Source organism: Hypoxylon trugodes (assembly GCF_022578975.1).
Source record: "Hypoxylon trugodes strain CBS 135444 unplaced genomic scaffold F4822scaffold_2, whole genome shotgun sequence".
Lineage (NCBI taxonomy): Eukaryota > Fungi > Ascomycota > Sordariomycetes > Xylariales > Hypoxylaceae > Hypoxylon > Hypoxylon trugodes.
The window spans coordinates 192,925-205,591 of NW_026250017.1; the positions used below are offsets into that span (position 1 = coordinate 192,925).

Sequence of the window (12,667 nt, forward strand, 5' to 3'; positions counted from 1 at the left end):
ACATGAGGGGATTTTGGAGGTAATCCGATCGGATGACACCCAGATCCCCAGGGGCCGATGCCGGTGACGTAAAAATAACGGTACAAATACTACCCACTGCCCAAGCTTTCTAAACCAATAAAGCTTCGGACATTCCCATCGTATCTGTATGGACTCAAAGTCTTATTGTCATCTATACTAAGCCCGTCGAGCGTAGTAAACCTAAAAAGTAAGTAGTGCTACATCACGGATAATGAGGTGAAAAAGACGCAAGAAGTGATGTGATTGGATTTTGAAGTGTATATAATAAGAATATGAAGTGACCTTGCGCCAGACGATTAATATATGTTTTTATCGTACGTGAAGTCATGACCATAGACGTCGAAGTCCTCCATCCCTCTCATCCGGGTTTCGCCGAAGAAAATACTCCTAAGTCTTGGGATTTTCAGTCTAATAAAACACAGAGTATCTATCCAGATATAATCGACATTCGTGCTGGTGGCCAACCTCTCGACTTAAAGAGTTCGATAAGATCCAGTTTCCAAGAGTTGAATAGTGATGGCCTCCGGTCTTTCCCCTCACTTCTACTTTGGGACGAACAAGGTTTGAAATATTTCGAGCAAATAACACATATACCGGAATACTACTTGACAAACGCCGAGATCAGTTTACTTGAAGCACACGGTCATCAAATCGCATGTGGCATTAAACCGGGTACGATCCTCTTGGAGTTAGGCAGCGGCTGTCTACGAAAAGTGAACATCTTATTGCAGGCCCTCGAGGCCTTAGGCAAGAAAGTGGACTATTACGCACTTGATCTAGACCCAAAAGAGCTAGTTCGTGCTCTCCAAGAGCTCAATCCGAGTCGGTTTAGACACGTCCATTGCCATGGGCTATTAGGGGCCTATGAGGATGGCATGGCTTGGCTTGGTCGGGATACCAACGTTACGAGATCAAAATGTGTTCTTTCCCTTGGATCAACCATGGGAAGCTTCACACGTGCGGATGCAAGCAAATTTCTAGAGAAATGGGCCAAGGTTTTACGACAAAAAGGAAACAATATGAACGAACAACCTGACGCAAAGATGATAATTGGCTTGGATGGTTGTAAGGATGAGAAGAGAGTTCTTGCTGCATACAACGATCCTGGTGGTATTAATAAGGAATTTATTTTGAACGTCCTCAAAAATGCGAATTCGCAACTCGAATACGAAGCGCTTAGTCATGAAGATTGGTCTGTGAAGGGCGAGTGGGACGCGGATGGTGGAAAGCATGTCCAATATCTTACCCCTATAAGAGAAATATCATTTGAAGGCGTACATCTGCGTAAAGGAGAGAGAGTCCTGGTGGCTTATAGCCATAAGTATGACGATAAGGACAAGAGTCAATTATGGGAACGAAGCCAGTTAAAGAACGTCATCAGCTATACTCACAATGACATACCATATGGTACGTTTCTCAACATATAAAAATCTAATTGAATATGGCTAACAGAATCGAGGTCTATACCTACTATCGCCATAGCTATAGTTTTCATTATTTCTGGAGATGAAGTTGAATGTTACACATATCAACGGTAGATTCAATGGGGCAGCCCCTTAAAATTATTATACACCCGGCAACAAACACCTTACTCAGCTTCTAGTATTTTGATTGTCATGAATTGAAATATGGCAAAGCATACTAGTATCTCCTTCCTTTAAAGTACTTTTGATGTAAGAATAGGCCAAAAAGTAGAATTACTAGGATGGGGTATAGCACCGCCATAATAACATGAACAATAATGTTGACCTTATCCCTCGTAGTTGCATTTTCCCATCCATCGAAATTCCTGCATAGAAGAACCGCCCTGACCACGATAAAGGGACCTTGCGCAAGTGCTAAGATGTTGCTCCGATTTTCCCGAAAAATATCTATGTCGCGTCAATACGGTTAGAACTCGACAGCAACGTGGATGGCCTACCTCTAAAACCCTTTCTAGCTCTTGTTCCTAATTCAACTTTCTGGGGTGCTTCTAGCCCGCCTGGAGTGTAAGCGTCATAATTCGGAGAGGTGTCATGGCATTCTTACCATTCTGCTCCTCGTCGGAACATTGCTTTAGGGGACTAGCCTCCGGCTCTAGTAGCTTCGCCATTCAATGTGTTGACGCAAGGACGACGAGAACAGTTCATATAGGCATTGAAATAATTTACTGTATCAAGGCCTATTAAATTACCAAGTCATTATCACCAACTTCTTAAGCGAAGGATGCCAATCCTGGTTTAGGGGGCAGTGCATGTAGAGCATGGACACAATGCTGTGTGGCTGAGAGGTGGCTGAGTCACTCCTGAAGATATATTCATAGGGGTGCTAATGCCGATTGAAAATTCAATGTAAACGATGGTGATTGTAGTAGTACAAGTTCAGTTCTAGTAAAAACCAATTCCCACCCGATATTTAGCCTCAAGCCGAATAACAATACCATATAACACTAACAAGATATACAAGTCTGCCTGCATGACTTGCACAAACGGAAACAGTCCCGGAGTTGAGTATTTTTATGCTTAACCCGAAGTTACTTCAGTTAATTAGGTGAGGTAGGCCTTGAGCAGATTAGCATCCGTATGTAAGTAATAGGAAACCATATCCCACTCACTCTCAATGTTGATTGAATCGCGCGCAATGGCTGCAAAATTCTGCGACGTAATACCCGGTCATGACATTCTGTGGCGCTGGGGTTTTACAGAAACCACTTTGCAGAGCTCTTGTCGTAGTTCTACCACATTTCAGTGGCCATTGTTGATATAGATGGTTACAAGCAGCGTAGAAGGAATACCATCCACACGGGCAGTTATTAGGGTTCTGTGGGTGGTATATGGGATTCTCTCTTGCTTTAGAAGAAATCTCATGAGGCTGAATGGCTTCGGGTATGTTTTGCATTTTGAAAATGAGAAGTTCTTAAAATCCTGTGTTGGTGGTGATGTGTGTAATATAGGAGAGGCTTTCTCTATGTTTAAATGACTCTGGTGGAAACGGATTGATTATACTAATTACTATCTCTATAATCAGGGCGAATTTGATCAATCTTATATGCTTTCTTTTTCTCTACAATTGCTTGACGGTCAATGAGTTGACCCTTATTGTGCTGTAAATAGCCATTATGCCCGTTAAACGCCGACGGTCGAGACCGTAGACCTGAAACCCGATGTTGGCTTGTTAATCCAAACCGTCGGTATGCTTTTTCAGCCTACTAACTGTTCGCACTATCGCCGGTGAGGTTTGTGATATGATAACGGATGCCCTCTTGTTAGTTGGTCTGTAAATTACGCGCTTTGCGGCACTGGTCTGGTTCAGAATTACAAGGACCAATCCGGTGTAAACCCGAAAACTTCGGCCCGATAAAATGCTACCGGGCCGAAGTGACGTTGTGGCTTTGTCGGGTCACCCATGCCACCGCCCAATAGCATTGGAAAATGAACCGCCTGGCCTAGTGTGCGTAACCTTCCAGCGCTTGGGTTGGCGACACACCCCCGACAAGCCAACCAACAAGCCAACTAACAGGTCAGATCAACCAACAAGTAAAGCTTCCAACTGTTTAAAATCGGATTGCACATACCTGCGCATGTTCCAATTCAGAAACCATCATTCTTGACATTTTATCTTCGAGCGATAAGTATCAATATGATTGAACTAGATCATATGAGATTTTATGCTCCCAGTGGGTGTATTACTCCCGGAGGTCCAAGTCAATGGCACATTTGCGACGTTGACCAGCGGCGCATTATTTCTGTTACTATGGATGAAGAACAGGAAGATGAAGACACCGCTATCCAACACCTTAAAAAACATCTCGATACTTTGGGACCGGACGTCTTTCACGTCCATTTATCACCAGACGGCGACATTATATCAACTTCGACTGATCCAATGGATGATCAAACCTGGTATATACCTTATCCTCCCGAGAAGGAAATTACAAGGAAATGTCACGGGCTGAAAGAAGTTCTGCGCTCGGAATTACTAGAGATAGATCGGATCTCTATGGGTGTCGACCATGTTTCATATATTCCGGAATCCGACCCAAGCCCCAATCAGGTTATTTTCAAGTACTATTTTACGTGGTCGTGGATCTACAAGTTATGGAATGAGATGAATCTATGGATGCGCCTCCCGAGAAAAATGAAGTATGTCGCCAAGTTCGACCGGCTTGTGGTTGATGAACCAGGAGGCAGAGTTCTTGGTTTCACAAATGAATTCATCAAAGGCGGTACCGTGAAAGAGAACATTTCTCGTGGATTCAAGCTCACGTGGCTCAAACAGTTGACAGAGGTTGTTGACGAGTTGAATCTCAAACACGGCATCGCGCACCAAGACATTTCCCCGCGGAACCTCCTGATCGATGCGGACGATCTGAAGTTATTTGACTTCAACTATTCTGGGCGTATTGGAGAATTCAATTATTCAGAGGATCGCAATGACGTCAAAGGCGTTATATTTACGTTATACGAAATCATTACACGAGACGATCACTTTCGGTGTGTTCCACATGACCAGCAAGATAGCGCCGACGTAGAGGCGTTGGATGAATGGGTTAAACATCCAGATGTAACACTCGACCATCCCGTCTCGGACTACCGTTCATTGCTGAATAATTGGGTGAAGGGGAGAAGGGAAGGAAAACAAATTACTCATTTCAAGCAAGCACCCGAATACATTACTTGGCCGGAGATGGAGAAAGACACAACAAATGGAATGCGACGCGACAAACAAGGGGATGGTAAAATCATCAAATGGGAAAGACCGATGCAAAGCAAAATCAAACCTGGAGCCCGTGTATTTGCGGACGGAAGAACCGAGGTCGCTATCCACAACACCCAAGAATCGTGAAAATCGCGACGGCGCAAGTGAAGAGTGGGACTTTGTCGTGTGCGACTGCACTGACTCCAGGTGAGAGTGTAGGGTATAGTGACCCGACTGAAGGCTAGGATTGTAACTGTACATTATTGTATGTTCTCCTTTTTTGTTATTATGGTGCAATGGAGAAATGGGACGGTCGAATCGATACCTGAAGAAACCGCCAGGCAGCGCTGATAGGAATTGGATCATTTCTCGGATACTAAATCAAGTACCTAAAGTTAACTAAAATATCACACAATTCCTAACAATTGCCCCATCGAACTGCCATATCGTGGCAATTATGATTGTTAAGGTATGCACGACGCTACACTCGGCTGCGCGTTGGCCAACTAGTATATCCAAGGTGTAAGTGAAGGCGATCAAAAAATGGTCTGAGTTGATCAGGGCTTGCACAGGACATCAGCCTCCATTCGGGTGAATTCTGGGCTCGAACCATTCTATTTTGCTAAATTTGCTTGGAATCTTCTTGATTGCTCATATATGGACAAGGCCGTTCCGGACTCGTGATCCCGTCTGTACAAGGTCATTCCCAAATACCAAAAGCTATATTTCAGTTATGCGGAAGCCGGGCCATAGAGACTTATAACTAGGATAACTCAAGAAAGGTTGATATGAACACGCCGGTTCAAATGAAAGGCCTGGACACTTAAGTATATTTATTATCACGGCAGAAAAACGGGACCCGAAAAAGGCAGGATGACGCTGAATTACGAGCGCGAGGCTCTTGCAGACAAAAAGCATCCCCGAGAAACTCGGCTTTGAGGGTTCAGTGACCCCAAAATATTGTCAAGGCGGAGCTTGAGAAATCAGAAATATAAAGTTTGAGATCTGCTCGTGACAATTTTCAAGAAGCATGATATGAGGGCGAAACTTGAACATATCCTACAATGGTGGAAATTTGGGATAAGGAATAATGGAAGGGACCATAGCGTAACTAGGCATTATTACCTTCCATAGCCATACAAGAAGCTACTTACATTTATATTATATTTTTAGATAAGTTTGCTCTATCTCCGCTGGTCTCGTGCCGTGACAGCAAAGTTACATCCCTAACTTACTAAGCTAGGTATATATTTCATCTTATTCATTATGATTCTGTCTATCAAAAGTTACTATAACCACTAACGGTTTGATGTTCCTCGTGTTGTGGGTATATTCGGCGCCTGCCCCCCTATTCGCGCATGTGTACCCATTTAGTTGAATATATAACTTCAATAGCCATACTTAAACGCAAAGCAAAATACTTACTATTGATGCTTATTACACGCGCCTATCGAACCATAATACTTAAAACGTAGGATTGGCAAGTGCCTGGTATATAAAATGGAGGTGGGCTCTCGCCCTGAAAGACACAAACTTGATTTCTTCCCAGTCATCCATCTACTTCCTTACCGACTTCCAACTGCTTACGGATCTAGTTATACATATCCATCACTATCCATATATTCTAAATTTTGGAGTGCTTTGACCTTACACATTTGATCTGCCATCGATATTCTATCTCCTCAAGCCCGTGATACCAAGCATTACGGGTAATTATATATATACATCACTACCACCAACTAGAGCATCTCGATCCCATAGTTCCAAGATGCCTTCACTCATGGATTTACCAGTCGAGGTTCTTGCTCAAATAGCGGACATCGTCAACGAGTCCAGTCCAAAGACGACGAACTCCCTCTCTTTGGTAAATCACACCTTCGCCGAATTAGTAAGGGGTAATCGATTTCGCATCCTAGATTTCGGCCGGCGGGCACGGGAAGAGGTTATTGCACATATCGACCACCATGATTTATGGAAGAAAATCAAGCACGTCAAAGTCAAGGCCTCTTCCATACACAAATACAAATTCGCCTTTTCCGAAATGACGGGGTTACGAGATGTGGAGCTCGAGTGTCACTCTGTCCCGACGGACCTGAAATATCTACTCGAAGTACTTCGAAACCAGCGTAGGGTTCGCTTACATCTGCACATCGATTCTGACAAGGCTTATATGGGGCGCAAAAAATGCTTGATGTCTTCCAAGGAAACACTAGTCTTCATTCGATAAGTATGAAGCACAAGTATGGGCCCATTGAGGGCTGCCAGAAGATGATGCGGGTCCTAAAGGAGCTCCTTCTCACTTGTCCTAATATCCGCCACTTGAAGCTCGATATCGGGATGACGAATTTTGGGAAACCCTACCATGGCCTTGGATTCGTCGATGGAGAGCGGCCTCCCGCGCTTGAAACATTTGATATCGTCAAGTATCCGTTCGGAACTCCTGATGGATGGAATCCTGGTTACACTTTACGGTGCCGCGAACAGGATTACTGGGACCGATGTTTCGACTGGTCGCAGTTGAAGCGACTATTTACCAGCGACCCAACGATGTTCTCAACGTCGCTGCAAGAGTTAACATCGCTCAAGGAAGTAGACTTCAGTACTGCTAGGGATGTATGAAATGCACGTGCGTTCCTACAGCGGATACCATTTGCCCTAGAAGCTATTAAGGTGTGGGATATATATCTTCTTGGATCGGAGGGTTTGCGAAAACATGGAAGCAAGCTTCGCATACTTCACGTCTACGAGCTAAAGGGCGAGTATTGGAGTCGAAATATGTCACCACGGATCTCGCTGCATTCCATGGATAGCAAAGAACTGTCCCTCACCTTAGATCATTGTCCTAACCTTGAGGAGCTCTCCATCAACCTGTCAGGGGTAGAGAGGCATCTAGACGTTGTGTTGCATACCCTAGCGCGATTTCCGAAGTTGCGCAGTTTGTCGCTTTATTACACCCTTTCCCTTTCCCTCCCAGCGTACGCGACACTCCCGTTCTCCTTGGTGACATTCTCGGGTGTAGCGAAGTTCTTCAGGGAACTTCGTGACCGCTCTCCAGGCCAACCGTCCCCACTTAGGGTGCTCCGTGTCTTTTCTCGTTGGATGCCTCCCATGCGATACTGTCCCGATGACGATGATATCTCGGATAGAAAGGTGTCCTTCGTATGCGAGTTATCGGAACGAGACGATGAAGTCGCCAAAGGCGTTTTCTCGGTGACCTGTTTGGAAGTTACGGAGGAAGAGAACACCGTGATGCGGGGTGCGCTGGAGAGGGGATGCCCAACAAATTCAGCGGGGGAGCTTTGGAACGGAAAGGGACCGGAGATGTACTCGACCAAGTTTAAGCGCGCTTGGTACAGGCCGATGTCTGACGAGGCTTGGATGGCCTACTCGAGCACAGGGCCCACGCAATACCCGCCGCGAATCTGGGAGATATACGGGGGGGCGATGGATGCTGGGGGAAATAATAGGACATCCGATGGACCTACTGGTGGTTGAATTAACCCTATATTTTGAATTTGAGATGGGACGAAAATGAAGTCTTCTGTGTCCTGATTTGACCTTCACTGAGACGATTGAAACTAGCAGTTAATTGTGATGGTGCTTCATATTGTGTATTAGTCTTTCGTGGGTTACCTGTAATAAGCCTTTAGCCCTTTAGTCTAATAGCTACCCGTTACGCTGCTACGCATTTTGGAGTGAAAGTATCAAAATCGTCTATACCAATGATTTGGCATCGCCCTCCTTTAGTTTTCCGGCAGCAACGAGACGCTTGACCTCTTCTCCCCACACGCCCTTGATCTCATCTGCGACCTTAAGACCGTTTAACTTGCCTGCTAGGGCTGCGATCTCATCGGCGTCGATCTTGCCCTGTACCAATTCTACGTCATTTAGTACAGAGTCAATCTGTGCCGGGGTCGCGTCACCGCCGCTAGCAAAATAGTTGGCGTCTTTCACGGAACCCTTGAGTACACGCTTATTCTTCTTGACGGCGTTCTTGGCTGCCTCCTTAGCCTTCTTGTTGGCCTCGCGTTCTGTCTTAGCCTTCTCCTCGGCCTCCTTGGCGGCCTTTTCTTCGGCTTCCTTCTTTAGACGAGCATCTTCCTTCGCCTTCTTTTCCGCAGCCTCCTTGTCGAGACGCTTCTTGTTCTTGGCAGCGTTGGCTTCTTGGCGGAACTTCTTGATACGCTCATCGCTGGCGGAGCAGTCGTCTAGAAGCTTGCGTAGACGGGCGTTGTCCTCAGCCTTCTTCTTCTTGCGGGCGTTGGCGTTCTTACGCTCCATGTGACGCTTCTGGTCACGGTTCTCGTTGTCGTCGGGAACGTCCTCATCCAAATATTCGAACGATCGCCACGAGTCGAAGTTATACCAGAAGTTGTAGAAGTTCTCGACATCTTCTTTGGTAGAGTTCTCGTCACCGAAGGTAGGCACGGGCTGCTGCTTGGAGAAACGAGCCTCGGACTTGAAGACACGGCCCCAGAGCTTGTAGAAGTTACCCTTGGCTTGCTCCTTCTTGGTAGGTGGGTCGACGTCGGCCTTCTCATCAACAGAGTCGAATTGTCGGCGCTTGACTGGATCGAGTAAAACTTCGGTAGCTTTTTGGATACACTTGAAGAAGTTGTCGTCCTCGGTACTGCCTTGAGCAGCCTTCTTGTCGGGGTGATGCTTTAGGACCTTCTTGCGGTGGGCGCGCTTGATCTGGTCTTCCGTTGCTTTCCAGCGGTACTTAGACAGACCGAGAACTTGGTAGTGATCTTGTGACTAAACAAACACATTTGTCAGGATGCCATATGCATGAGCTAATTGTCTGATTGATTTCTTACCTTCCAGTCCTTGGCTTCACGCTGAAGCATCATAGGGTCCTCGGGCTCGCTAACATCACTCTCATCATCTTTCTCGATGTTCTTTGCCTTCTCTTGGGCTTGGATACGGTCATCTTCGGAGAAGGTTCGCTTATGACGGGCACGACGGGCATGGGCGAGGAAGTGAGGTCCAACGGGCTCAATAGTACGCTGAGTTGAAGCAGTGATGGATCCAATCGGGTTGAAATCCTTTTCAGCCGACCAACCCTCTGGGAGGGCAGGTAATGGCCGGGATATTGTCGTAGCGGCAGCCATTGATGTTGTGGACAACCGCGTTGTGTGGTATTATGAAAATGGTTGAATTATTTAAGAAACTTTTTTTTTTCTGACAGCAGCGATTAACGATTAGGTCCACAAAACTCGGCGTGGGGTGGTGGGGTCCTACATATTACGTAATATGGTAACGTGTTACATAATATAGGTACAGCGCTGTGCAACAATTTCAGCCACAGTGCACATGAAAGTATTCAGGTACCTACACCCACTAAAGAAATCCACTAATTTTTCAAGATCTTGAAGCTTTAAAAATAAATTTGACGATAGCGATTCTTAAAGCCTTGAAACGAGTTGACTGGCTCGACCCGATTTACATTTGACTCGATTAGATACCCATATAAAGACGCAATATGATAATGGCTCTGCCTGCATATAGAAACCTGCTCCGAGCAGCACGACTAGCTTTTCAAGGTGCGAATAACCAAACCAAACTCGACGAATACATACATACCTAGGTAACTTCGCACTGACACAGATTTTAGGAGACGAGAGAGTATTAACTGCTGCGCGAGCGACGATACGAGATAACTTCCGCCGGAATGCTTCGCTCGAGTCCACAAGTCCTGAATTACCAAATGCGATCAAACACGCCGAAGAAGTTGCCGCTATACTTCGACAAAACATAGTACAAGGCAAAAGAGATGGTGAAATATACAGTACGTTCCGGACTTGAACAACCTACGCATGGACAGCGTTTGTCTAACTAGGTTCTTAGGATTAAGGATACACGAAGATACGGAACGCGGCGACAACGATACAGTCAAATTCCCGGGTGGCAAGACGGTCAAGATTGATGGGAAAACGTGTTCTAATAGGTGACATGGGCTAAAAAAGTGAAGTCCACGAAGCCTTGTATTATTATGTGATACCATCCGTGTACCAACAAACACAATGTCCACTTCCTAGTGGCTACGCATGAAGATCATAGATTCCGCCGATACCTTTTATAATCGCAATGCCTAAACGCCGCCCATGCAATATAATGTCTCTCCTCTTTTCTACCTTAGTCTCCAGCCAAACTGGCATAGTTGACATCTTCTGCCCCGGGTGGTGCTGCGACCAAGGACATATTATCAACATCTTGTCCCGGCGCACCGCCTTGTCCCGATCCTCCTTGAGATGGTGCCGCTCCAATCGCCTTCGGTCCTCCCTGCGCGCGTCGTTGGTTAGGGAACGCCGATCTTCCATCTCTAGCCATTGTTGCTCTTTCCTCCTTATTCATCGTTCCAATAGCTCGAGGTAAGCTCCATCGTACTCGTAGGGGACAGCCCGCAATCACAGCGCGACCCTGGCAGGCCTCAGCAGCTCGCTCGGCGGCCTCTCTGGTTTCGTAGTTGATGAATGCGCAGTGTGACATGTGACTGCAGATTAGGGACTTGATTTTGCCGTGTTCCTTGAAGAAATCTCGGACCTTGTATTCAGGTAGGTCGTCCTCAACACCGGTAACAAAAAGGCTCATGATAGATTTGTCGGCGGGTGGTAACCAATCTTTGGGACCGGGAGGTAGTTGTGATGTGCTCGGGAATGGTCTTCCTCCTCTTCCAGACTTTGCACCAGCACGCGCCGCCGCAGCTGCTCTAGAGTCACGCGTTCGTATCGGGCCCGGTCCACCGACACCAGCACCAACCACGGGGCTTCCTCCTACTAAACTTCCACTAGGTTTGGAATCATTTGCGCTTCCATCCTCTATTGCTCGTCCCTTTCTAAAGTAGGGTTTACTCGTCGCAAGTCGTCGTAGTAGCTCGCGCGCCTTCTCATCCGTCTTTTCGTACTCCTCAGTACCTCTCCCTTCTTCAATAGCTTTTTCGTTGTTTTGGGCAAAGTACTCGCGGTTGACCTCGCTCTGAGGACCGGGGGCGACCATTTTAAGCGCGGCGTCTCGTAGTTGGATAGGTAGACCGAACTGTAAATCGAGCATGCAACATTGGCAGCAGTTCTTCATGCGGGCGCAAGTGAGGCAGACGTTGGTGCGCTTCTTACGGCCATGTGCGCGGTCGGCAGCCCAAGAGAATACGGTGTAAGGGCGCGTACAGATCTTGCATTCGGCACCATAATCTTCTTTGAGCATCTTTACGTAAGGATTAGGCGGCAAGCAATTTTCGCATACGGATGGGAAGTCTGTTGACTCCCATCCTGAGCGATTCAGATCTTGCTTTATTTGGGGTGGCATGTTTGGTGATCTAATGTGGCGGGTGATGGATTGAAAGATGATGAGATTGTCGTGAGTCGCAGCAAATACAAATAATAGATAGCAGATAATAGTGGATTAGAACCTTGGAAATTTGAGATAGCCCAGCCCAGTTAACAGGATATAAGTGGGACCAGGCTTCCTTACGTCAGTTGTGGCTGGTGCCTTGAGCTTACATAATGAGATAAATTTGGATATGAGTGTTGATTAATAATGTTATGTAGATTACATAAATACTGACTAAGAAAGTCCTTACCCCACGGGGTTCTCCATTAGTATTTGGGTTTGACGCCGAAGCTTCCGTCCCAGCCCCTTTACCCTTTACGCCTCTACCCCTTTACCCCTCTACCTCTCTGCCCCTTAAAATTACACCACGAGAACTCGGACTCATTTCATTACTCCTATTACTTAGGTAATCCTCATCTTCGACTTTATCGTGTCTTTGTTAGGAACAGAACAATATAGAAACTCAATAAGTTCTATCCACGTGTTGTTTAACTCTCAGCTCATTATGATGGTAGTCACCATACCAATACCAACACTATGGTTATCAGAGCATCCTCCACTTTCTTTACGTATTAAAGTATATAGCTACAGGAAATGATCTCACATCTACCTTTCATGTGGCCGATCAGCTCCTTCAGCT

At 46.1% G+C, this 12,667-nt stretch overlaps 6 protein-coding genes across 6 annotated transcripts; 4 read left to right on the plus strand and 2 right to left on the minus strand.

Moving 5' to 3' along the window:
* Positions 1-306: 306 nt before the first annotated feature.
* Positions 307-1,467, plus strand: F4822DRAFT_441058 (histidine-specific methyltransferase). The gene has a single exon (XM_051462822.1). It carries the CDS (start codon positions 348-350, stop codon positions 1,446-1,448), a length of 1,101 nt encoding a protein of 366 aa, XP_051317576.1. The 5' UTR covers positions 307-347; the 3' UTR covers positions 1,449-1,467.
* Positions 1,468-3,490: 2,023 nt separating this feature from the next.
* Positions 3,491-5,131, plus strand: F4822DRAFT_388479 (uncharacterized protein). Its single transcript, XM_051456898.1, has one exon. It carries the CDS (start codon positions 3,640-3,642, stop codon positions 4,843-4,845), a length of 1,206 nt encoding a protein of 401 aa, XP_051317577.1. The 5' UTR covers positions 3,491-3,639; the 3' UTR covers positions 4,846-5,131.
* A 1,161-nt stretch (positions 5,132-6,292) lies between these two features.
* Positions 6,293-8,193, plus strand: F4822DRAFT_441060 (uncharacterized protein; the record flags this gene model as incomplete). The annotated part of the gene is made up of 3 exons (XM_051462823.1): positions 6,293-6,824; positions 6,902-7,297; positions 7,358-8,193. The coding sequence occupies exons 1-3, from the start codon at positions 6,467-6,469 to the stop codon at positions 8,191-8,193; spliced, it is 1,590 nt and encodes a 529-aa protein (XP_051317578.1). The 5' UTR covers positions 6,293-6,466.
* A 90-nt stretch (positions 8,194-8,283) lies between these two features.
* On the minus strand, positions 8,284-9,855 carry F4822DRAFT_388481 (DnaJ domain-containing protein). The gene is made up of 2 exons (XM_051456899.1): positions 9,519-9,855; positions 8,284-9,456 (listed from the first exon to the last, which is right to left on the minus strand). Exons 1-2 carry the CDS (start codon positions 9,810-9,812, stop codon positions 8,413-8,415), a joined length of 1,338 nt encoding a protein of 445 aa, XP_051317579.1. The 5' UTR covers positions 9,813-9,855; the 3' UTR covers positions 8,284-8,412.
* A 167-nt stretch (positions 9,856-10,022) lies between these two features.
* F4822DRAFT_105731 (uncharacterized protein) lies at positions 10,023-10,744 on the plus strand. The gene is made up of 3 exons (XM_051452388.1): positions 10,023-10,244; positions 10,316-10,489; positions 10,549-10,744. The coding sequence occupies exons 1-3, from the start codon at positions 10,184-10,186 to the stop codon at positions 10,650-10,652; spliced, it is 339 nt and encodes a 112-aa protein (XP_051317580.1). The 5' UTR covers positions 10,023-10,183; the 3' UTR covers positions 10,653-10,744.
* F4822DRAFT_388483 (uncharacterized protein) lies at positions 10,468-12,097 on the minus strand. Its single transcript, XM_051456900.1, has one exon. It carries the CDS (start codon positions 12,001-12,003, stop codon positions 10,837-10,839), a length of 1,167 nt encoding a protein of 388 aa, XP_051317581.1. The 5' UTR covers positions 12,004-12,097; the 3' UTR covers positions 10,468-10,836.
* Between the last annotated feature and the right edge of the window lie 570 nt (positions 12,098-12,667).

Bases quoted from the DNA above. Each gene is read 5' to 3' on its own strand.
- F4822DRAFT_388483 (XM_051456900.1), bottom strand. From the start codon at position 12,003: ATGCCACCCCAAATAAAGCAAGATCTGAATCGCTCAGGATGGGAGTCA.
- F4822DRAFT_441058 (XM_051462822.1), top strand. From the start codon at position 348: ATGACCATAGACGTCGAAGTCCTCCATCCCTCTCATCCGGGTTTCGCC.
- F4822DRAFT_388481 (XM_051456899.1), bottom strand. From the start codon at position 9,812: ATGGCTGCCGCTACGACAATATCCCGGCCATTACCTGCCCTCCCAGAG. The intron at 9,457-9,518 runs GTAAGAAATCAA...GTGTTTGTTTAG, and splicing joins GTGAAGCCAAGGACTGGAAG to TCACAAGATCACTACCAAGT.
- F4822DRAFT_105731 (XM_051452388.1), top strand. From the start codon at position 10,184: ATGATAATGGCTCTGCCTGCATATAGAAACCTGCTCCGAGCAGCACGA. The intron at 10,245-10,315 runs GTGCGAATAACC...CACAGATTTTAG, and splicing joins AGCACGACTAGCTTTTCAAG to GAGACGAGAGAGTATTAACT. The intron at 10,490-10,548 runs GTACGTTCCGGA...CTAGGTTCTTAG, and splicing joins AAGAGATGGTGAAATATACA to GATTAAGGATACACGAAGAT.
- F4822DRAFT_388479 (XM_051456898.1), top strand. From the start codon at position 3,640: ATGATTGAACTAGATCATATGAGATTTTATGCTCCCAGTGGGTGTATT.